This window comes from Peromyscus eremicus, chromosome 8b (genome assembly GCF_949786415.1).
Source record: "Peromyscus eremicus chromosome 8b, PerEre_H2_v1, whole genome shotgun sequence".
Taxonomy (NCBI): domain Eukaryota; kingdom Metazoa; phylum Chordata; class Mammalia; order Rodentia; family Cricetidae; genus Peromyscus; species Peromyscus eremicus.
In genome coordinates, this window is record NC_081424.1 from 8,786,988 (window position 1) to 8,809,765 (window position 22,778).

The 22,778-nt window shown below is 44.9% G+C and overlaps 1 protein-coding gene across 2 annotated transcripts in view; it reads right to left on the reverse strand.

Moving 5' to 3' along the window:
* Rtn4ip1 (reticulon 4 interacting protein 1) overlaps window positions 1-22,778 on the reverse strand; it is a 52,343-nt gene that overhangs the window by 25,925 nt on the left and 3,640 nt on the right. For both annotated transcript variants that reach the window (XM_059272452.1, XM_059272453.1), the window contains exons 2-6: window positions 20,236-20,387; window positions 18,289-18,357; window positions 17,287-17,411; window positions 9,791-9,839; window positions 4,613-4,749 (exon numbers count right to left, since the gene is read on the reverse strand). In XM_059272452.1, coding sequence (XP_059128435.1) covers window positions 4,613-4,749; window positions 9,791-9,839; window positions 17,287-17,411; window positions 18,289-18,357; window positions 20,236-20,387 — 532 coding nt within the window. The remainder of the gene's footprint in view (window positions 1-4,612; window positions 4,750-9,790; window positions 9,840-17,286; window positions 17,412-18,288; window positions 18,358-20,235; window positions 20,388-22,778) is intronic.

The window sequence follows — 22,778 nt, forward strand, 5'->3', positions numbered from 1 at the left end:
GACACTCAGATACTTAGCCCTGAATTCTCAATCACATCAAATATGTTCTTGACACAGGAAATTTGCATGTGTTTTTACATCAAATGAGAACAATTGTTCTTCTGGATTCCCCCAATAATTAAACCAGGAGCTTGAGAGATGGTCTGGCAGTTAGGAGTGCTTGCTAGCTTATAGCTAGACAAGAAAACATGAATCCCAGATTCAAGGAGAGATCCTGCCTCAAAGGAACAGATAGAGAGTGACAGAGGGAACTATATGATACCCTCCTTTGGCCTCCACTTACGTAGGCATGTGAACCCATGAGTGTCTGTGCATGTGCACGAACACACACACACACACAAATTAATCAAATACTATTGCATTGGGTGGAGACATACAGCCAGGAACAAGACCAGCTGAAGCCTCTGACTTTTAATATCTCATCCTCGACCACCGCCTCCCAGTCAACTGTTCTCCTTTCCCTGTTCCAGTGTTCCATAGAGCACTATGCTGGATAGACACAGGCTAGAGTCATCAGAGAGGAGGGAGCCTCAGTTGAGAAAATGCCTCCGTAAGACCCAGCTGTAGTGTGGTGATATTTTAATTGTGCTGAAATGTGATTTTTATTTGTATGTTAATAAATAAAGTTTGCCTGGAGATCAGAGGTCATTAGTGGAGAGCCAGGAATAGAAGTCAGGTGGTGGTAGCCCATGCCCTTAATCTGATCACATGGCAGGCAGAGTCTCTGTGAGGTCAAGGACACAGGCAAGCGTGGTGACCCTTGAGTCTTTAATCCCAATCCCAACCATCGAGACCAGGAGGTCTGTATAGACAGGCAGTGACAAAGAAGTCATGTGGCTGGGCTTAGAGCCAATGAGAAGGCAGAACAGGAAAACAATAAAACGCAAGACACACAGGAAGAAAGAAAGTCTCTCTCTCAGGGGAAGGATGACAGCGAGTGGTAAGCTAAAGGGAGTCATGGCTCTTGCTCTGATCTCTTAGACTTTAACTCTGTATTTGGTTCCGTGTTTCTTATTTAATAAGACCGTTTAGAAATGTGTCTACACTGTAGGGCATCTTCTTAATTAGTAACTGATGTGGAAGGAACTAGCCCACTGCTGGCTGGGGCCACCCCTGGTCTAGTGGTCCTGGGTTCTATAAAAAAGGAGGCCGAGCAAGCCACGAAGACAAGCCAGTAAGCTGTAGTAGAATATTTTAAAGTGTGTTACTTTTGTTTATGTTGCATTTGTTTAACTCTGTGAAGCTGTGTTACTGTGCCTGTGTAAAACACCTGATGATCTAATAAAGAAGGCCAGTGGCAAAAAAAAAAAAAAAAAAAAGGCTAGCAACCAGAGGAGGAGGACTCCAGGGGCCAGCCACTCAGCTACACAGCAAGCCATGGAGTAAGAGTAAGATTTACAGAAGTAAGAAAACCGGAAAAGCCCAGAGGCAAAAGGTAGATGGGATAAGTTAAGGAAAGATGGCCAGAAACTAAGCCAAGCTAAGGCTGGGCATTCATATGTAAGAATAAACCTCTGTGTGGGATTTATTTGGGAGCTGGGTGGTGGGTCCCCCAAAAGAGCTAAAACAACAAACAACAACAGTAAGCAGCACCCTCCATGACCTCTGCCTCAGCTCCTGCCCTGTTTGAGTTCCTGTCCTGACTTAATTCCATGATGAACAGTGATGTGGAAGGTACAAGCCAAATACACCCTTCTCGCCCCAAGTTGCCTTGATCATGGTGTTCCATTACAATAATAGTATCCCCTACTAAGGCAGAAATTAGTACCAGGAGAGTGGGGTGTTGCTGTGACACACCTGACCATGTTGTTTTGGGGAGGACTGTAGAAGAACTTTGGAAATTTGAGTGAGAAAAGCCATTGAGAGCCTGGTGAGCTGTTACATGGGATCTTAGAAGCAAAGAATTTTGAAGCAATGAAGACCATGGGGCCCTGGCTTGTGAAGTTCTAGAGGGACGTTTGAGAGTCCCTTAAAAACTCTCAAGGCCATTCGCCATTTTGAATTGAGAACCCGTGGTTCTGGTTAGCTGAAGCTGAAGAATCAGCGGTGACTAACAAGAGACCAGAACCATTGAAGTAAAACCTTTTTGTTGGTAGGACAATTGATGCTGGTCAGCTGGAGCTAAGAAATTAGTGGTGATTAAGAAGAGACCAGAATCATTGGGGTGAATGCTTCTGGGAAGTGTTCCCTGAGAGTCAGTGCACAGAAGCTGTGTTCCAGAGGTGGCCAAGCTTGTATCTCACACTGGGAGCCAAACTTGGTAATGTGTAAGAGTCACCCAAGTGGCACTGGTTTCGAAAGCAGGAAGGGGTCATGGAGAGCAGCTGATTAACATGTTCAGAGGCCACTGGTGAAGATGCAGCCTCAGTGGCAGCTGAAGGCCCAGGACTGAAGAAGTCTTGGCACCAGGAAGAGAGCCTGTGAGAGGCTATTGGTGAAAGTGCAGCCCAGCTGCAGCAGAAGACCCAGCATTTTGGAGATGCCAGTACACGGGATGCCCACCAAGAACAGCAGCAGCAGTGGTGGAGTGGAGCCTGCTCCAGCTTAGAAGACAAGTGTGTGCGCTACAGAGGGTGGGGCCAGGGAAGTGACCCAAGCCCCTTGAAGGAGCTCAGAAGGTTGTGGGTGAATCCAGACATTGGACAATGAGTTATTTACACTGCTGGAGTTTGGTTGTGCTTTGTTCAGATTGTGACTGTGCTCTGGTTCTCCCCTCTTGAAGTAAGAAAATATATTTCATTTATTTTTGATTTTATAGGAGCCCACAGTAGAGAGACTTTAAACTTGAGAGAGGTTTTGAACTTTTACAGACTTTAGATTTAAAAAAGACTAGATTATTTTTAAAGAGACAACTTCTGAAATGCTTGAATTTGTAAGGCCATGGGACTTTTTAATGAAGTTTGTGAAGTGTTTTATATTGTGATATCTTTATTAATGTGTGATCGTGGGTGTTGGAATTCCTGGCCACTCCCCCAGCTACATGACCACACATGCGCTGTCCAGTAGCCAAGCAAGAAGCTTAGTCATCCCAGGAACTTATGTACCATGTAATCCGTGTGCTGCATGGTCACGTAATTTGCATGCAGCGTCATCATGAAATCTATGCGCATGCATGGCGTAGCTATGTAAGCCCATATGTGCATGTGCGGGGGAAATCCATAAAAAAACAGGTCACAGACTCCTCCCCCTCTTCTTCTTCTTCCCCTCTCTCCCTGCACCATTTCTCACAGGCCCAAGCACTCCCCCGTTCTCTTTCCTTCAATAAACTCTTATAGGGGGTTTTGTTGTGCCTCGTGGCTTTTCTCGAAAGGTAAACAGCGCCGAATAAGAATGACTAACATTGGGGTAGACAAGAAAGGAAAGGTTGTGTCTTAGCAGTGATGTGTTTGTGTGTCAAGCTGACAAGGGGTCAGTTGTGCTGGCTAGTTTTATGTTAACTTGACACAAGCTAGAGTAATCAGAGAGGAGAGAGGCTTAACAGAGGAAACGCCTAGAAGATCTGGCTGTAGGCATTTTCTTAATTACTGACTGATAGGGAGGGCCCAGTCCATTGTGGGTGGGGCTATCCCTGGGCTGGTGGTTCTGGGTTCTGTGAGAAAGCAGGCTGAGCAAGCCATGGGGAGTAAGCCAATAAGCAGCACCCCTCCATGACCTCTGCCTCCCGATTCCTGCCCTGTTTGAGTTCCTGTCTTGACTTCCTTTGATGAAGAACAGTAACATGGTAACATAAGCCAAATAAACCCTTTCCTCCCCAAGTTGCTTTGGTCATGGTGTTTCGGCCCAGCAGTAGTAATCCTGACTAGGGCAAGCACTAGGCAGTAATCCTTGGAATATCACGGAATGTGAGATCTACAAAGGAGGAAATGTGTCTGGTTCAGCAGCATCCGGTGTCTAGAACAGTGCCTGATGAGAGCTGAGGCGCCATGAAGGGCAGAACACACAGGCTTCGGCTGGCTGCTCCTGGGAGCACTGCACAGAGAGCCCTGTTGTACTTTCAGCCTTCAACGTTACACAGCTCCACGGTGTGGCCAAGAAGAACTGGCTTCTGAACATGGATTTTAAAAAAGAAAAATTGTAGCCAAATACTTGTGCACTGCACTTTCAGCTCCGCTTTTGCCTCAGCCAATGAAGATCAAATTAACAGACAGGCCACAGGCAAGAGCAACGGGGCTTGAGAGAATCCCCCAGTCAATCCTATCTGGTACTATATATAGGCCAAGCCACAAGCCGGTTTTCAGGTATTCTGTGTATCCACACTGCTCCCTGCCAGCATTTACTCTTACACTGTGTTTTCTTATGCCTTTATTGAACCCAAACACTGAAATGTGTGTAGGAGTAATCATGTGTGGTTTCACGCCCTCCTCTCTAGTCTTCCTGTGATGATGTCACAGAAGGAATACACTTTCCAATCTTCTTGTCTTAAAATCATCGGACCACGTATAAAAAATGACTTCCAAAGTATGTACCATGTGGAAATGAATCCAAATGACCAGGAATGTTTTAGTCTTTAGAAGATTCCAGCGAGACTGTGAAGCCCCCAAACCACCTCAGATCTGCTCACTCAACTGTCCTTGTGCCCTCCCCACAACAGGAGCATTATTCTACCACTTACAGTTTGAAGGACTTCAACTGCTCTTCCACACTTCCCAACGTGTAATCAATGACTTCATCTGCTCCAAGCTTCCTTACAAGTTCACTGGCATCTTGAGAGCAAACTGCTGTCACATGAGCACCCCACACTTTCATTATCTGCCAAGGGGAGGGAGAGAGGAGGAGAGAGTGAAGAAATTGCAGTTTTTTAAAAAGAAAAGTTGGAGCCGGGCGGTGGTGGCGCACACCTTTAATCCCAGCACTTGGGAGGCAGAGCCAGGCGGATCTCTGTGAGTTCGAGGCCAGCCTGGGCTACCAAGTGAGTTCCAGGAAAGGCGCAAAGCTACACAGAGAAACCCTGTCTCGAAAAACCAAAAAAAAAAAAAAAAAGAAAGAAAAGTTGGGGCCAGGTGTACACCTATCAGAGTAATCTCTAGAGAACTTTCAAGTCCTCATCTTACCAAGAACTGTAGAAGGCTACCTATCAGACCTGGTTAAAACGATAAAACTTGTTTGTCAAGAAAATCCCACTAGCTCTCATCTCCCATAGGCAAGACCACCTTTCTGTCTTGAAGTTTATGCAGTGCCCCACCAGGACCAGAAAATCCAGGAGAGTCACAGCTCAGATTTTGAACCTTTAATGGCAAAGGGCAAACAGCAGAGAAAAGAAAACAAACTTTCCGTGTCCTCAGGCAGTGAACTATGACAAAGCACCCGGAACATAAAAAGCGACACCTCTTCCTTTGCATCTCCAGAATCTCTTGAATCAGGCAGTGCGTCCAAGTTCCTGGGGTGACGGGCAGATCGGCAGAGTGCCTGCCAGGCAGGCTCGAGAACCCAACTTCAGATCCCAGCAGCCTAAAGTCCCAGCACTGGGGAGGCAGAGATAGGAGAGTCCCTGGAGTTTTTAGGCAGCTAGTCTAGACAAATCAGTGAGCTCCAGCTTCAAGTGACAAGCCTTGTCTCAAAAACCAAGATGGAGGGTGATGGAAGGAACAGTGTCATCTCTGGCCTCCACGTGCGCTCGTGTGTACACACACACACACACACACACACACACACACTGAGCACATATAGAAACACAGAGGGAGCAGCTCTTAGATATAAAGTTATTAAGACAATAAATATGGACATTTGAGTTTTAGAACTCCTTTGGAGTAAGAAGGCCTAGATAAATGGTCTCTTGGTTTTAAAACACAATTTTAAACATATTTAAAATTAGACTTAATAAAAGTCCATAATTCTAATGTTATTCAGGTTTAGCATCTGAAATCCCCCTCCAAACCTGATATATTTCTTCTAAATGTCAACTTCACAGAATTAGAAGGGGACCATTTCCAGTTTAGTATCAGGCAAGATACTTCAAATTTATCAAGAAATTTGTATTGATATAGACCAAACCAAGCATGGTGACACATACATGTAATCCCAACACTTAGGGCCATAGAGCCAAAGGGTCAGGAACTCAAGGTCACTCTCAGCCATATAGTGTTCAAGGTCAGTCTATGATACACGGGACCCTATCTCAAAACAAAAACAAAAATATTTCCCAAGGATTCATATAACCTGAAAATCTGAGGAAATTGAACCACTGAGGAAGGATAACGTAGTTTATTAGGTTTGTGGCCACAGACAGGGACTCTGGAGTAATGGAAGATATTGCTTTCAACAGCAAGTCCTGAGTCAAAGTCACAGGGTGGAATCTAAGATGACCATCTTTTCCCCATTATATCAAGACATTATTGAGGAAAGGAAATGGCGTGCTAAAGACCTGCATCTTTACATGCTTTTCTTTAGAGATTTAAATTTGTTTTATGTATATGAGTGTCTGCTCTGTGTGTGTGTGCGTGTGTGTGCGTGTGTGTGTGTGTGTGTGTGTGTGTGTGTGTGTGTGTGTACCACAAGCATGCCTGGTCCCCACAGAGGCCAGATGGGGACACTGGACCACAAGACAGTTGCAAGTTGCCATGAAGGTGCAGGTAACCAAGCCCCAGTCTCTTAAAAGTAACCAGTGCTCCTGACCACTGAACCACCCCTCCAGCTCCTGACCACTGAGCCACCCCTCCAGCTCCTGACCACTGAACCACTCCTCCAGCTCCTGACCACTGAACCACCCCTCCAGCTCCTGACCACTGAGCCACCCCTCCAGCTCCTGACCACTGAGCCACCCTCCAGCTCCTGACCACTGAGCCACCCCACCAGCTCCTGACCACTGAGCCACCCCTCCAGCTCCTGACCACTGAGCCACCCCTCCAGCTCCTGACCACTGAACCACCCCTCCAGCTCCTGACCACTGAATCACTCCTCCGGCTCCTGACCACTGAGCCACTCTTCCAGTTCCTGACCACTGAGCCACTCCTCCAGCTCCTGACCACTGAACCACCCCACCAGCTCCTGACCACTGAGCCACCCCTCCAGCTCCTGACCACTGAACCACCCCACCAGCTCCTGACCACTGAGCCACCCCTCCTGCTCCTAAGTCCTCAGGAAGAATCTATCATGTGACAAACACTTCAGCTGTTTTCCTCTTGATGTCTAGCTTTTCCCGACCCACTCAGAACTGTCTAGTTATCTTTGACTATGACTAAAAAGTTCAGTGAAGAAGTTTTCACGTAAAATAAAGTGCAAATACAGGAAGCACCTAGAAGGCAGAACCACTCAGATAAAGAAACAGAATACCTGTAACCATTCAGAGGTTCTTCTTTTCGTCCTGTCTCAACACAAGCCCCTCTCTCAACCACCTCCTCAAGTCACCATTATGTTGATTTTTACAGTAATCAATTCCTGACATTAAAAAACTGTCATCCAAATATGCATTCCTCAGGCACTATTATTTTGGTTGTGCTCATTTTTTAAATATGGGGGGGGGCTCTTCTAAATCACAGGCTGCTGTTCTATCCCTCTGCTCTCCTACGATTTATCTGTGGAAGAACCCAGGCCATGAGGCGACCTGCAGACTTGCCCCTAGTTTGGAACTTGTTTGCACAGGGGCCACGTCTGCACGTTGCTGTGGAGGAGATGGCTGTAAGGCCGGGCAGGCCGAGTTTCCGTCTCTTTAGAAAACCATCGAGAGCGTCTCCCAAAGCTAGAGGATACCAGCTGTCAATGCTCAGGCCTTAGGCCTGTCCACTGGTGGCTGCAAAGTAGTAATGTTCCAGTTCTATCGCTTTTCATTCAGTAGTCGTAATTAATAAATATCTCCCTTCAAAGACTAGATGGTTTGTTCAGTCAGACAGTTCATTAAAAAACGGTAGGACAGCGGATCTCTGAGTTCAGGCCAGCCTGGTCTACAGAGCGTGATTCAGGACAGCCAGGGCTACACAGAGAAACCCTGTCTTGAAAAACAGATAAAATAAAAATAAAAGAACTGGCAGGACAAAAGCTGGGGCTGCACATACATGACAGATCACTTCCCTAACAAGCACAAGGTGGGGGGCAATGCAGGAATACTTAATTATTTCCCTTTGTCAATTTATAATACAATAACTTGTTCCTCATAACCTTCCAAAAGTAATTACTTTTCAAAAAAGTACATCACCAAGAAACTCATGGATTTAAATCTTTATATGGATTCAACCTACTATCATCATTACAGAAAATTACTGCAGTTTCTCTAAGATGGCTCCCGACTCCGACACTGACCTAAAGGTTTGACGTACCCCTGCCACTGTGAAACTAGGCACGCTCACACTGTGAACCCTGTAACTGCCCATTTCTCTACAGGCTTTGCATTCTTTCAGTGAGACGCGATACAGCAAGAGACAGTTCACACATTCATACACTCCTGAGCTCTTACTGATAACCACTACACAACTGGGAGAACCAGGGCTGGCCACTAAGAGCCCTGGAGGCGTAGGCTGGCATTTAAGAGGCTGAGTTCAACCCCTGTACCATCTCCAAAATATTTAGCACTTTTTTCACACATTTTGTCACAGCTACAAGGAAAGTAACTGAGACATATGCATTGTTTTTTAAATCTCCTTGATAGTGACCTTTGATGTATCAAGATTTTTAACTTGATAAAGTTCAACTTACTTGCTTTTTAAGTCTATTGTTTATGTTTTTAGTGTCACATCTAAGAATCTGCTGCCAAATCTAAGGGGATGATTATTTATAGCTGGTTTCTTCTGAGAGTTTTATGGTCAGTGCTCTTATGTTTAACTCTCTGACTCACCTTGAATTATTTTTGTGTATCATATAGGTAAGGGTCCAATTCCCTTCTTTTGTAGGTGGACATCAAGTTGTCTCATCATCTGTTGGCAGGACATTTTCCCCTCACTTAACCATTTTGCATCCTTGTTAACAATGAAATGATGGGGCTGGAGTATTGGCTGCCCTCCCACAGGAGCCTACATCAGTTACCAGCTCATAACCACTACAACTCCAGCTTCAGGGGATCCAACACCCTCTTCTTGCCTCTGCACACACATGCCACACATTCACGTAGACACACAAAAAACTGACCACACATGTATAGATTTGTCTCTGGATAGTTAATTTTTTTCTACTGTGTTCTTGTTGTTTCTCTCTCTCTCTCTCTTTCTCTCTCTCTCTTCCTCTCTCCCTCCCTCCCTCCCTCTTTTGGCAATGTTGTTTACTGCTAAACTGCAAACCTTTAACTACAACCACCACCATGGTCTTCCTCCACACATTCAACTTTTCCACACTAAACAACTGGAAAGGTTAAGGTTCCCTTTGTACTAGAACATATCCGTTTGGGTCACTGAAACTAAAAGGCATTTACTTGATGCCCTATTTTTCTTTCACTTGAGAAAACAGTGACCAAAACCAATTTGGGAAGTAAAGTATTTCAGCTTGCAGACTGTACTCCATCATCAAGGAAGTCGGGTAGGAACTCGAGGCAGGAACTGATGCAGAGGCCATGGAGGGGAGCTGCTCACTGGCTTGTTCTCCACGGCATGCTCGGCCTGCTTTCCTCTACAACCCAGGACCACCAGCCCAGGGGTGGCACCGCCCACAGTGAGCTGGGCCCTCCCACATGAAACATGAATCAAGACAACGCCCCCAGCCACGCCCCCGCCACGCCCACAAGCTGTTTGACGGAGGCCACTCCTTACTGAAGCCTCCTTTTCCCAGGTAACTACAGCTGGTTTCAAGCTGACAAATGAACCAGTTCACTGGCCCCAGCTTTGAAGGAAAGCTAATTTATAAATTCACAGAGACAAAGGTCTTCCTTTACCTGTATCGCAAACGTGCCAACTCCACCCGAGGCCCCCAAGATTAACGCACTGCAATGGAAGACAGAACACAGGGGGTGAGACTGCAGACAGGCCTGCCACGCAGAACCCTGAAAAGCAGAACCCCCAGTGACAATCCCTCCCCAGAGCAAAGCAGTCTTTCACCTTTCCAAGACTGAATTACACAGACTTTACCAGGACGCTTCAGATGCTTGAAATGGAACATTACACAAGCTGAAAACACAAGCACATAACAACTTCCTTTGCCTGCAGTTCGGATGGCACTTTGAAACTCCGTTCGACAGTTTCTCTAGGCTCAAGTTCCGACCTTCCTCTGTAAGGAGGAAACCTGGGGTGCTTGTTAATGCGGCTCTCTCAGAAAAGTCACATTCCTGACCGCATTCCTGCCATGGCGGAAGGAACACCTTGTGTTCAGGCATGTCCCGCTAAACTCAACTGTCCCAGACAGGACTCTCATCCTCTGTATGACTTCCTGTGGAAGCAAACACCTGTGTCCTGTCAGCACAGGCTCTTAGCACATTTACTCAGTGACCTCCCACCACTCGGGACAGGGGGCCAGGCCTGGAGTCCGTGGAGAGTGGAGTAGAGGTAAGAACGGAGGGGGAGGGGGGAGCCTGAGTCTCTAAACACAATGCAAGGCCAGGTGTGCATAGGATACAGACCTCCCGTCCATTCCAAAGAAGTCTGTGAGCTGAAAGAGATCAGTGGTCAAAACTCACCGCATCAGGCAGGCAAGATGGTTCAGTGGGTAAAGGGACTTGGTGTGAAAGCCTGACCACCTTGAGTTCAATCATCGGAACCCACAGGGAAGGGGAGAACAGACTCCCGAAAGTTGTCCTCTGATCACACACACACACACACACACACACACACACACACACACACATACACACACAGAATAAAAAACTTTTTTTGGAAGAATCACTGCTTTGCCTTCTTGGCCGGCTTTCAAATGCCTAGAAAACTGTGTTGATCTGCAGTTCGGGGCTGTGTCTCCAACAGAGGTGGGGGGACACCGCACAAGGCTTGTCTGGTATCTGCTACTATATTAACGACTCTGGGAGACGGTCTCATGAAAGTTCCGAGTGCCCACAGCAAAACAGTCTTCTGAGACTAAGTGGTGGGCGTGGCGGCTGCTTGTTTGCCTCTGTCATTACGTAACTGCTACTTACGGCCCTTTTCTTCACGACCAGACAGTACAGAATTTCACCTCCTACTGCTGCCCAGTGCAGTGAACCTCACCACACACACTCCGTCTATAATCTTAACCCCAGTTTCATTTTTCCTGTCCCTCACTGGAATCACAGAGGCTGATTATTATCATCTGTTATATGTTGAAAGTTATTACTATAATTTCCAAGCCAGCTGTTCCCTTTGAAATACCATTAAATATAATTAAAAGAAGTCTCCTTGCAAATCATGTTCCTTCTACAAGTAGTTTTCATCTCACAAAACTATCAACAGTGAAGAAAAGAAGAAACTCTGGAGATGTCTCGCTCCTCCAAACTTCCATCTCGAGCTTTACATACACCCTTAGTATGTCTAAGTGGAAAGCACCCCGCAGCTGAGGTGGTGGCACACCTAGAACCCAGCACTCAGGAGGCCGAGGCAGGTAGCCTGCAAGCTCAAGCCAGTCCGGGTGACTCCGTGAGACCGTCTCGAACCAAACTATATAAACAAAGAAAACCTGTCATACAGATCATCTAACAATTAATCTACCCACAAAATATTTGATGCTGACTTTTTGCTCATTATCTAAACTTCGAGCTTCTCTTTTATATTAAGACAGAGAAAAGAACAGACATTTGATCAAGTTTGTAGTTGTCCGTGACCTGGTAATTTTTGAGTCAAGAGGCTATTTGTTTAAGAAAATGCCTTTCTGGTGGCTTAAGGATATTTTCTAGGGAAGCCGCAGATCAGAGGCCACTATTCTTAGAAACACCATGGCATTACTCTGTGCCTGATGGTTTGTCTGCTTTTTGTTTTCTTTCTTTGTACAAGGGGATGGGGCAAAGGCATTCCATACATGGAGACACTCTCAGCAGATAACAGGTTTTCAGACGTGGGCGGAGAGCCTCTTGTCTCTTGTTCAATGTGGGCACCTATTTCTACTTCACAGGCACTGAAGGACAGAGACCTCCTATCACGGCCTGTGCTGGCCAGACCATCCTAGATGCCCAGCCGGGGTTTGACTTCATAAAAACCATCGTATCACCATCTGACGAGCAGCACAGGCATTGCTACCACCTGAAGAGAGGGGATCCCCTGGCTACGTGACAGACTGCGTTAAAGTTTCTTCCAGTAAAGGAAAGCTTGAAATGCTTTTCTAGGGGGCTGGAGACATGGCTGCTCTTCCAGAGGACCAGAGTTCAATTCCCAGCATCCACACGGCAGCTCACAACTGTCTGTAACTCCAATTCCAAGGGATCTGTAACTCCACATATACATACACCTTCACAGATGTCTATGCAGGCAAAACTACAATGCATGTAGAATAAAAATAAATAATTCATTAAAAATTTTTAAAAAGACTCTAGTTTCTCCCTGGGAAGACAGGATCAAAAGGATACCAAATATAATGGCTGCCTGGGGACCCAACTGCCAGACACATCTCTGACTCAATTCCTGTCAGCTTGTCTCTTCCCCATAACCTTAATCAAAGTAGCTTCACTTCCTAAATAACAGCAAAACTACCTCACAAAAGGAAGGCTTGAGAACCAGGTTTGGCAACCAGTGTCAGTTCCCAATGCTGCCACCTGAGGGCGCCCTCAAAGTGCAAAATGCCCAGGAGCAGGCTCAAGAAGTGCTGGAGACACTTGGAACACAATTTTCCAACCGTCCAAACTTTAGCTTTGCATAGGATCAAGCAAGGCCTATTCTTTTTTCAAACAAAGTAAATCTCCAAAATGACAACAGGCAAAATGAATTCTAAAGCCAGCAATAAGCTGACTGTTCCCGTGGCTAACCTACCCTCAGTCTATAAAGTACCTTTGAGCTCTAAGGCATGCTGCAGCACCTCCCTCACAGCAGCACTTAGGTGCTGTTCCAGGAGCGTTTCCTGACCTTGCTTGCTGTAAGGGCCACACTACACATGCAAATCCAACCAAGCTGGAACCTTGGCACAGTGAAAAAAGTGTGCTGTTCGTTGGTTTACATCAGTGGTTCTCAACCTTCCTAACGCTGCGACCCTCTAACACAGTTCATGTTGTGCTGACCCTCAACTATGAAATTATTTGTGTTGCTACTTCATAACTGTACTTTTGCTACTGTTATGGCTTGTGATGAAAATATTTTTGGAGATAGAGGTTTGTCAAGGGGGCCGCGCCCCACAGGTTGAAAACCACTGGTTTAGATAGAAATAGCCCAAGAAATATTACACTTGCAAGAGCACTTTAATTCAAAATTGCCCATGTTTTTAGTACATGACCACTCACTTCCAAGTCCACACAGCTTACTCTGAAGGTTCTGAGGACTGTACTAGAGGCAGATCTAGAAAACATGGGGAAATATGAATAATTATTATATTGCTATACATTCTTCTTTGTTGTTGAGACAGGGTACTAGGTAGCCCTGGCTGGCCTCAAACTTGTTATGTAGTTGAGGGTGGCCTTGAACTCCTGATCCTCCTATCTCAGCCTCCAGAGTGCTGGGAATACAGGCATGTGCCACCATACTTGCTCTCTAAACTCTAAATCCTAGCTTGCTGTCATTCCTGCCTAATGTCTAAAGTCTCTCTAAATAAGCATGAAGATACTGATGATGTAATGGTGGTTTCTCTGGAGAGACGGCTCAGCAGTGAAGAATGCTTGCTGCTCTTCCAGAGGACCCACCTGGGTTCAGTTCCCAGCACCCATGGCAGGTGGCTTTCAATCACCAAAACTCCAGCTCCAGATCAGACTTCCGGCCTCTACAGGTACCCTCACACACGAGACACACACACACACACACACACACACACACACACACACACACACACTCAAGGAGGAACCAGGAGGAGGGACTTACCCTCAAGTTTCTGTCTGGGTTGGCCTGTAGAAACCTGGGCTGCAAATGCACAGCTCTAGGCTCGGCCTCAATCATTCTCTAAGGGAAACACTAGGTCTCAGATTCATGAACCGCAAAGGGCTGAGCAGAGGCGGAGTCTGAGATAGTGAACATAACTGGTAATTCCAATGGAATCTCATCTTCTGCTTCCTTTGTAGCCCGTGTGGCTGACTTCCCTGACTCCCCACAAGATTAAAGACCATCTATTAGATCCTACTGGCTAAGAAACAAAGATGATATTAAGTCTGGCTACATTTTCTACAGGAAAAAACAATGATCTTTAAGAAAGCAAGATGGTGCTGGTGATGAACCATATTTCAGCTTCATGAGCTCTTTTAAATGTGGGAGTGTGGAGACGGATGAAACTGCAACCGAATTATATCAGCACAACACACTGCTTACCTAACCGTCTAAGTTTCCCTGCTGAGTAAATAAGTATTATCTCGAATAATAATAAGTGAGATAATAGTTATGAAACAATCAACCAAATGTGACTAAGACAGCCTGGATTTGTTTTCTTTCCTTCTAAACCTCTGTAATTTATACTGACATTCCCCAGCTTACAGGACAGTTCATGTGTGAATTAGACATTTGAAATGTAAATACATTTTCCCATGAAAACAAAGCTATTTATATACACTTTGGCAAATGCCCAAGGTAACTGTTTCTAACCATAAGGGTTGGAGAACTTCAGACACAGACTAACAATGCTTCTATTATCTACGATTATTCAGAATTTTGCCTGGGCCTTGGGATGGATCTTCTAAGTGGGACAGGCCCTGGGAACAGGCTTGAATCCCGAGCTCCTTGGGTCACACAGAAACAGACTGAAGGAAGGAAGGAAGGCTGATGGTAACCATGATGAGAGGTTGTTCAAGTAGACTGCCAAGGTGCCAGTGAAGCTCAGGTCTCAGCCCTTCACTCACACGGAGCGTGGCAGTGTGGCAGCACAGACACACAGCTTCATACAACGTAACACAACTAAAGCATGCTGATCACAATCAGCTAAGATGGAGGTCTCTTCCCACCCTCCACTCGGTCCTTCACACACACACACACACACACACACACACACACACACACACACCCCTCCACTCGGTCCTTCACACACACACACACACCCTTCCACTCGGTCCTTCACACACACACACACACACACACACACCCCCTTCCACTCAGTCCTTCACATACACACACACACACACCTCCACTTGGGCCTTCACACACACACACACACACACACACACACACACACACACACACACACCTGACACACTAGCTTCAGCTGGGAAGTTGCTGCCACAGACACAGGCTCTCCTCCTACTCACGGTTTCACAGTCTGACGTTCTAGCTACCCGCCCTCAATTATGGCTCCAAAGTAGAAAATCCAAAATTACGGAAATAAATAATTCCTAAGTTTTAAATAACTTGTACTAGAGCTCACCGACAGAACTGTTCTATTTTATCTTTGGATTCAGAATCCATTGGGGAATTTATGTCTTCATGGATAAGAGGAACTGTTGTATATCTGCTTTGGATTTAGTGGGAAATACTGTATGTGGTTCCTAGTCATTTCTGCATAGAAATAGTTCTTGCTGGCTGCTCTGGCTTAACAACGCCTTCCAAAGGCAGGGCTAACTGTTGGCCTGCAATCCCAACACTCAGGAGCCCGAGGAGAAGATCAAATGTTCAAAGTCAGCCTAGGATACACAGAAAGAACCTACTAGATCGCAAGATGACTCAGCCAGCTGAGGATCTGGGTTTGATCCCTGGAACCCACATAGTGGAAGGAAAAAAGAACTGTGGGGCTGGGAAGATGGTCAGTGGGTAAAGTCACCTCCACCAAGCCTGACCACTGAGTTCCATTTCCCGGGGCCCACGCAATGGAAGGAGGGGACCAACGCCTCCAAGCTGTCCTCTGACAGCACACGGCCTGCCCCACCCCCCTCAACTAAACGTAATTCTCTTTCAAAGGATCTGTGCCATTTGATTCTGGTATCACCTCCAACGCTCCCTCCCTTTCAGTTACTAACTAACTGATCTGGAGTGCCTGCTTTTCTATCAAACAAAACAAAACAAAAGAAAATCCAAAGAATGAATTTCACTGTCAACTCTCTTTGTAAAAGAACATCTTTTACATTGATTTATTTCCTGGGGGAGGGGCCCCAGGGGGTGAACTCAGGTGTCAGGTTCAATTACAACCTCCCTCATCCACTGAGCCATTACCAGTCCCTAAGTCAGTGTTCTAAACTACAGACTACATTATATGTCCTTGTTCATAACAGAAGCCACCATTATTGAGGGCTACCACCTTTACATGCTTTCTCTCACTTAACTTCAAAACAGAGCTCCGAGAGATCAATCGAACAGGAGCCCCAGCTGGGGAGCAGCAGAATCAGAACATGAATGAAAAGATGGCAGCTCTCCCACCCACAGAGCATCTCAGAGCCGCTGTGGTTATCTGTTCTACACATGCTTTACATACTGGTTTTTCTCACACCTACATAACTATGATCAAATTTATAAGTCGGGTAAAATGAATAAAAAGTTTGTAACTTTTAACACCACAATCTGACACTCTGCTGTAATAAAGGTTACACGAGTGTAAGGTTTCCCTCGTGCTTCTAAACCGCTGGCTCTCCTGAACTCATCCTCTCAGATCGTGGCTGACCACAGGGACAGCGACAGAAACTACAGAAGGTAAAAACACAGATGACGAGGATAAACAACGCCACACAGGGTCACTGTGTCACTGCTGACCTAAACAAGCCTATATTCTAGTCACTGGAGCGTCACAACTGACCTCCAAGATGTAAATACGGAGCCCAAGGGAACTCAGGAGTACTCAACACCACTAAATACACGAAGCTGTGAGCAAGTCCCGGTGGGAGGAAGTACCACTCTCAGCTTCGCACGTTCCTCATGGGGTACAGAGGCTCGTACCTTTCCTAGGAGCCTCCCAAAAGCTGGCTCTCTTCTCCAGAGGCTCACATAGAAACTTCTGCCCCAGGGCTCCAGAGATGGCTCAGCTGTTAAGATAGCTTTGTGCTCTTGCAGAGGACACACACTTGGTGGCTCAGTTCCAGTTCCAGAAGATCTGATGTTTTCTTTGGCCGAGACACCTGCATGCATGTGGTGCACATAACCTCACGCAGGCATGCATATACATAATATATAAACATACAATATATATGTAATATAAAAAAAGTTTAAACGCCCTAATATAGGAAACTCAAACTCCTAGATAGCTCAACTACACATCTTTTAAAATCTCCATTGGATTCAGCTGAGACTCCACAGCGTGAGGCTTTAAAATAAAATGTGTCAAATGTTAGCACAACTGGTCACACAGCTATGGTAATCTCAGCACAAACAGATCTGCTGTAAAGAACTGGAAGAAGAAAGGGAGCTTCAGATGTCACACCGCACTTACCGTTTTCCCATGCAATTCTTGGCGTTCAGGCCACCAACCTTGTTTATGGCAGACCAGGCTGTGAGAGCCACATACGGCAAAGAGGCAGCTTGAGTATGAGTGAGTGACTTGGGCTTGTGCGAGACCTGCATTGAAAGACAATGGTCAAAACCAGGCAGGAACTTGCAAGCCTATATACACGGCTAAGCATTTACTTCCACAGGAAAGCAAGAGTTTTCACAGAGAAATGTATAAACCACTTCTGGGTTCAGTGTTCACTGCACACCCTACTCCAGAGTTGGTTTCAGAATAGTCTCCAAACAGCCCTTTACCTCATCACAGAGGCTCAGTAACGTTTTGCAGCCTATATTATTAGATATACCACTTCACTGTTTATTTAAAAAGACCATATATAATAATCACGATTATTAGATATACTTCGCTGTTCATTTAAAAAGACCATATATAATAATCATGTTAGACCTGACTATACCCAGAGATAAATTCCAATAAACCTCAAATCCTGATAAACACATTTTAATTCGTTTTTGAGATCAATTGCTTCCTTAACTCTGTTTTCTAGAAAGTAATTTTTCTAGACTTTTTTTTCTATCCTAGTAATTCCTAATGCCTCGTAACTCCTAATTCCTCCTCCAGGCTCCTTCTGGGGCACTTCCTCAATATTAACCCTTTCTCTCTACTATTAGGTCCCTGACTATATTTGATTCCTCCATGCCTCTCCCTTGGGTATATTTGGTACCTACTGGGTAGAGTGGAGAGCATGGCAGCGTTCACACCTCAGCCCATATCTCTGCTCTAAGGATACAGATGACTGCCCCAGCAGGCAGTGCTAATAACTAACACGAAACAGTTTACACTCTTTCAAAGTTTCCTAGTCTTTATTTTAGCTCTCTCAAAGTTGCCCATAAAATATGAATCTAATCTGAAAAACCACCAATAACTTTCGAGATGCCTGCCGGTCTCCTTATACAACTAAGCATTTCAGCAGAGATGGCGAGTTACCTCATTCCCACTGACCACAACAAATTCTGAGAGAGTGCCTTGTTTCCAAGGAGGAACCGCAGCCCAGACCTGAAATGCAGACGTGCAGCTTTATTAGACACAGAGATGTCTGACCCAAGCTGAGCATGAAGGCATTCTCTAACACATGGCTACCTTGAGGGGGTAGTTGGTGCTCCAGTACAAAGAGTTAAGCTTCACATAATACCAATTCATTGCTGAGTACGATTCTGGATTTAGCAACTCAAACCACACTGGATATACATACTAATATACTTGCCGCATTCAGTAAGACTCTTCTGGGGATCTAGGACTTACTAGCTGTGGCTTTTAACTTTATATATATATATATAAAGTTGAAAAACATATATATATATATATATATATATATATATATATATATATATATATATATATATATATGTTTGAGACAGGGCCTCATCAGGTAGCCCAGGGGGACCCCAAATTTTTTCATCTCAGACTCCTTAGCGCTGGGATTAAAGGTGAACCTCAACATGCCCAGCTGGCTGAGGGACACTTTATAACAGGGCCTCCTCAACTGCAAGCTGGCCTGGCTGTGCTGACTCACAGGGATTATCTTCCCTGTGAAAAGAAACCAGAACACAGCTAGTACCATGAGCTCACTACTATCTCTTGGCAGAAACATCCAAAGTGACAAGTGACAGGAGATTGTACCAAACTTTAGCTATTTCAAAGCCAGCTAACCCATAAGGAGGTAGAAACTATCCTTTAAAGACTCAAACAAAATAAGTAGTCCTAATCCTATATGTTTTAAAGTCTTGCAATTCTTAAGTACTAAGTTAGAAAATTCAAGTACAAGCTGAGCATGTGGCTCATGCCTGTAATGCTAACACTAAGGAGGCCAAGGCAGTGCCATGGGTTCAAGACAAGCCTGAGCTACACAGTGTTCCAAGCAGCAAGACCCTGTCTCAAAAAAAGAAAGGAAGGAAGGAAGGAAGGAAGGAAGGAGGGAGGGAGGGAGGAAGGAAGGAAGGAAGGAAGGAAAGAAAGAAAGAAAGAAAGAAAGAAAGAAAGAAAGAAAGAAAGAAAGAAAGAAAGAAAGAAAGAAACAAACAAACAACTAAACCAATAAGTGTTCTGGCCAAAGGTCAGTCAGTATACGGTCAGTGGTAACAGAGTCTATTTCCAAAGGAAGCAGGATCAGCCTCACCAGGTCACCCACACACCTGCAATCCCAACACTTGGGAGGTGGAGGAGGATTAGGAGCAAAAGCTATCCTCAGCTACAAACCAAGTTCAAGACCCAACTATACTCAGTCTACAATCATTTTAAAAATTAAAAAGTAGAATGGAAATTGCATATTTAAAAAAAGGAATAAAAAGAGCTGGGCATAGTGGCATATGCCAGTAAACCCAGCATTTGGGAAGAAGCAGAATAATATGTTGAAGGGCATCCTGTGGTGGTTTGAAGGAGAATGGCCCCTACAGGCTCAGATATTTGCATGCGTAGTCCCCAGCTGATGAACTGTTTGGGGAGGATTAAGAGGTGCAGCCTTGTTGGAATGGATATGTCCTTGTTGGAGAAGGTATGTCACTGGGGGTGGGCTTGAAAGTTTCAAAATCCCATTCCAGGCCCAGTGCTCTTGGATCAGTATGTAAAGCTTTCAGCTACTTCTCCAGCACCATGCCTGCCTGTATGCCACCATGCTCCCCACCATGAAGATAACAGACTAACCCTCTGAACCTGTAAGCGAGCCTCAATTAAATGCTTCCTTTGATAAGAATTGTCTTGTTCATGGTGTCTCTTCACAGCAATAGAACAGTGACTAAGACACTATGTATGCAACAAGTTGAGACCAGCCTGAGTTACATGAAAACCAGTCTCAAAAACAAAAGCAAGAAAAGAGAAGAGTTGGAGGGGAGAAGAGGGAGAGGGAGGGGAGATGATAAGGAAAAAGGATTAACTCACCTCATCTCCAGGCTTGAAATACTTCACATCAAGCCCACACTCCATCACCACACCAGACACATCCCGACCCAGAGTCAGAGGGAACTCTTCTCCTTTGGTTCTTATATGCAGAGGATCACGCTTCATATTTAAAGCTGTTGCTCCATAACCACCTACAAAACACAATTTACCTGCTTCTTAAAGGAAAAGGCCAGAATGATTTTAAATACTGTAGGACACAGGCAGGTCGATGTCACATGCTCCATCGTAGACTACTGTTTGGTCACCACACAGTGCAGTGTAAAAACAACTGGGTGTTGCTCCTTTCAAAGAAAATTACTTAGAAAGCTGCAATCACTAAAACCACAATTGCTCAAAGTCTCTTTGAAACTCAGATTGCAAAACTGTCTTCTGCAGTTTTAGAATCCTCTTTTACATAATTGCTCTTTGAAGATGGTATCTCTATTAATTTAGTCATTTGCAAACTTTTAAAGTTTTTAGACAGGATCTTGCTAGGTAGCCCAGGCTGGCCTTAAACTCCTGACCCTCTTATCTTGGCCGGAATGCTGTGGCTACAGAGATGTGCTACCATGTTTGTATGAGTTTTTAGCAACTTCTTTAGTCTGTAAAGAAGATAAACGTTCAAGCTGTTAAAGAATCCATACATTAAAGTACCTGACACTAACACTCAATTATGAGTTTGAGTTCTAGTCTCCATCTCCTAAAAATCTACCTAGAATAATGATTTGAGTAAGTGCAAAGGATTACAGTGGGAAGGGGCCGCTGAGCTGCATCTGATATGTCTGATCAGGTCAATGGCGTTATATCTGGGGGGTGGGGTGCACTGTTTTTGGAGGTTGTTTTTGAAACAGTGTCTCACTGTGTAGCCCTGGTTGACCGGGACTAACTCTGTAGACCAAGCTGACCTCACAGAGATCCATCTGCTTCTGCCTCCCCAGTGTTAGGACTAAAGAAAGGTGTGTGGCACACCCGACTCACATCTTGTTTTTAAGGATATTTACACAGATAACAGATAAGTCAAATGAAACCATTCTTTTGGTCAAATGAATTAACTACTCTATGTGCAATAATAATCCAAAATAAGAACTGGGCCTCGCTACTCCAGAGGGGTTCTCAAAACCAAGGGAAGGCCCTTGAAGATATTTAGTGCTGTCTTCAGGTGAGATCAAAAGCAGCAAGGGACTCTAAACTAGCAGAACACCCCAGACAGGGCAGAAGGAGAAGTAACAACAGCCACAAGGGCAAACGCTCGTGTGAATGACCCACTACAAGAGAACAAAGAAATGCAGGAGAGAACAGATGCCCCCGAGCAAGTGAGGCAGGATCCTGGAGACACGAGGAAGGTCAGCCTTAGATGGGGCAGCGACAACCAATCTACACAGCAGTGAAAAGCAGATAAGGGGGATGCTGACCGGTGGGCAGTCTGCGGAAGCTGTTTTCCTAAAGGGGGAAAAAAAGAAAAATCAAGGCACTTGGGAGAAAAATCAAAGTTGGGATAGTCCCAGAAATACTTCAGCTGGGGGTGCTTAGGCCAACATTCCACACTTGCCATCTGGCTAGCTAGAATGTCACTTCATCACAGAAAACGACAAGAGTGCATGGGAGACTCACAAGGGCACATGCTCACCTTCCCTGTCTATATGTATTTCCCTCTGCTAAGACAAGCAATTTACTCACTGAAACCCTTTGTGGTCTGAGCAACAGAAGTGTACAACAGGTCCGATTGTTTTCAATTGTTTTCTTAATAACTCTAATATGCTAATCTACTAAGAGTCTCACACCAGAATGTGGCCAGCTTGTAGTGAGAAACGTGTTGGACAACAAAATGGGGTTTAAGCTTGTCATCCCAGCTTCGGGTGGTAGCACACATAACTGGAACCCTAGCACTTGTGGAACGCAGGCAGAAGGGTCAGGAGTTCAGGATCATCCTCAGCCACCTTGAGTCTGAGGCCAGCCCAGCCCACAAGAGATTCTTACAAAAAGACAAGAGTGCCTCCCACTAACACAGGCGTGACTTGTTCAGAGTTGGGCTAATTTGGAAAACCCAAGATTTCATCAATTTCAGAGATTTTAATCCCATCTAGAGAAACCAAACTTTGTTGTATATGCTGTTGGCGATATTATTTTAAAATTATTCATTGCTTTAGCCATTTCTATGATTTATTATTTTATGTCCAACAGTAATGGCCATTTTCAGAAAAACAGCCTTTATCTGTCAAAACAGATGTTTCTCTTGTTTTCTTCTCAAGGGAAAAAATTAATTTTCTACTTAAATATTTCTCAAAGCTACCATATAACACTTTTGCAAAAAGCATCCATGGGCTGGAAGATAACTTGCAAATAGTATTACCCAATCAAGTAATAAGATACTGGATCATCTCAAAAGCACTCTATGAAAGTAAAACGTGCTACAGTATTATATGAAACAGTAGCCTAGCAAGATCTGGACACAGCCATTCTGTTGAAATGAAACTGTACACAGCACACATTGTGCACTCACATCTTATAAAACAAAATTCCCTTCGGGCCTAATGTAAAAAATA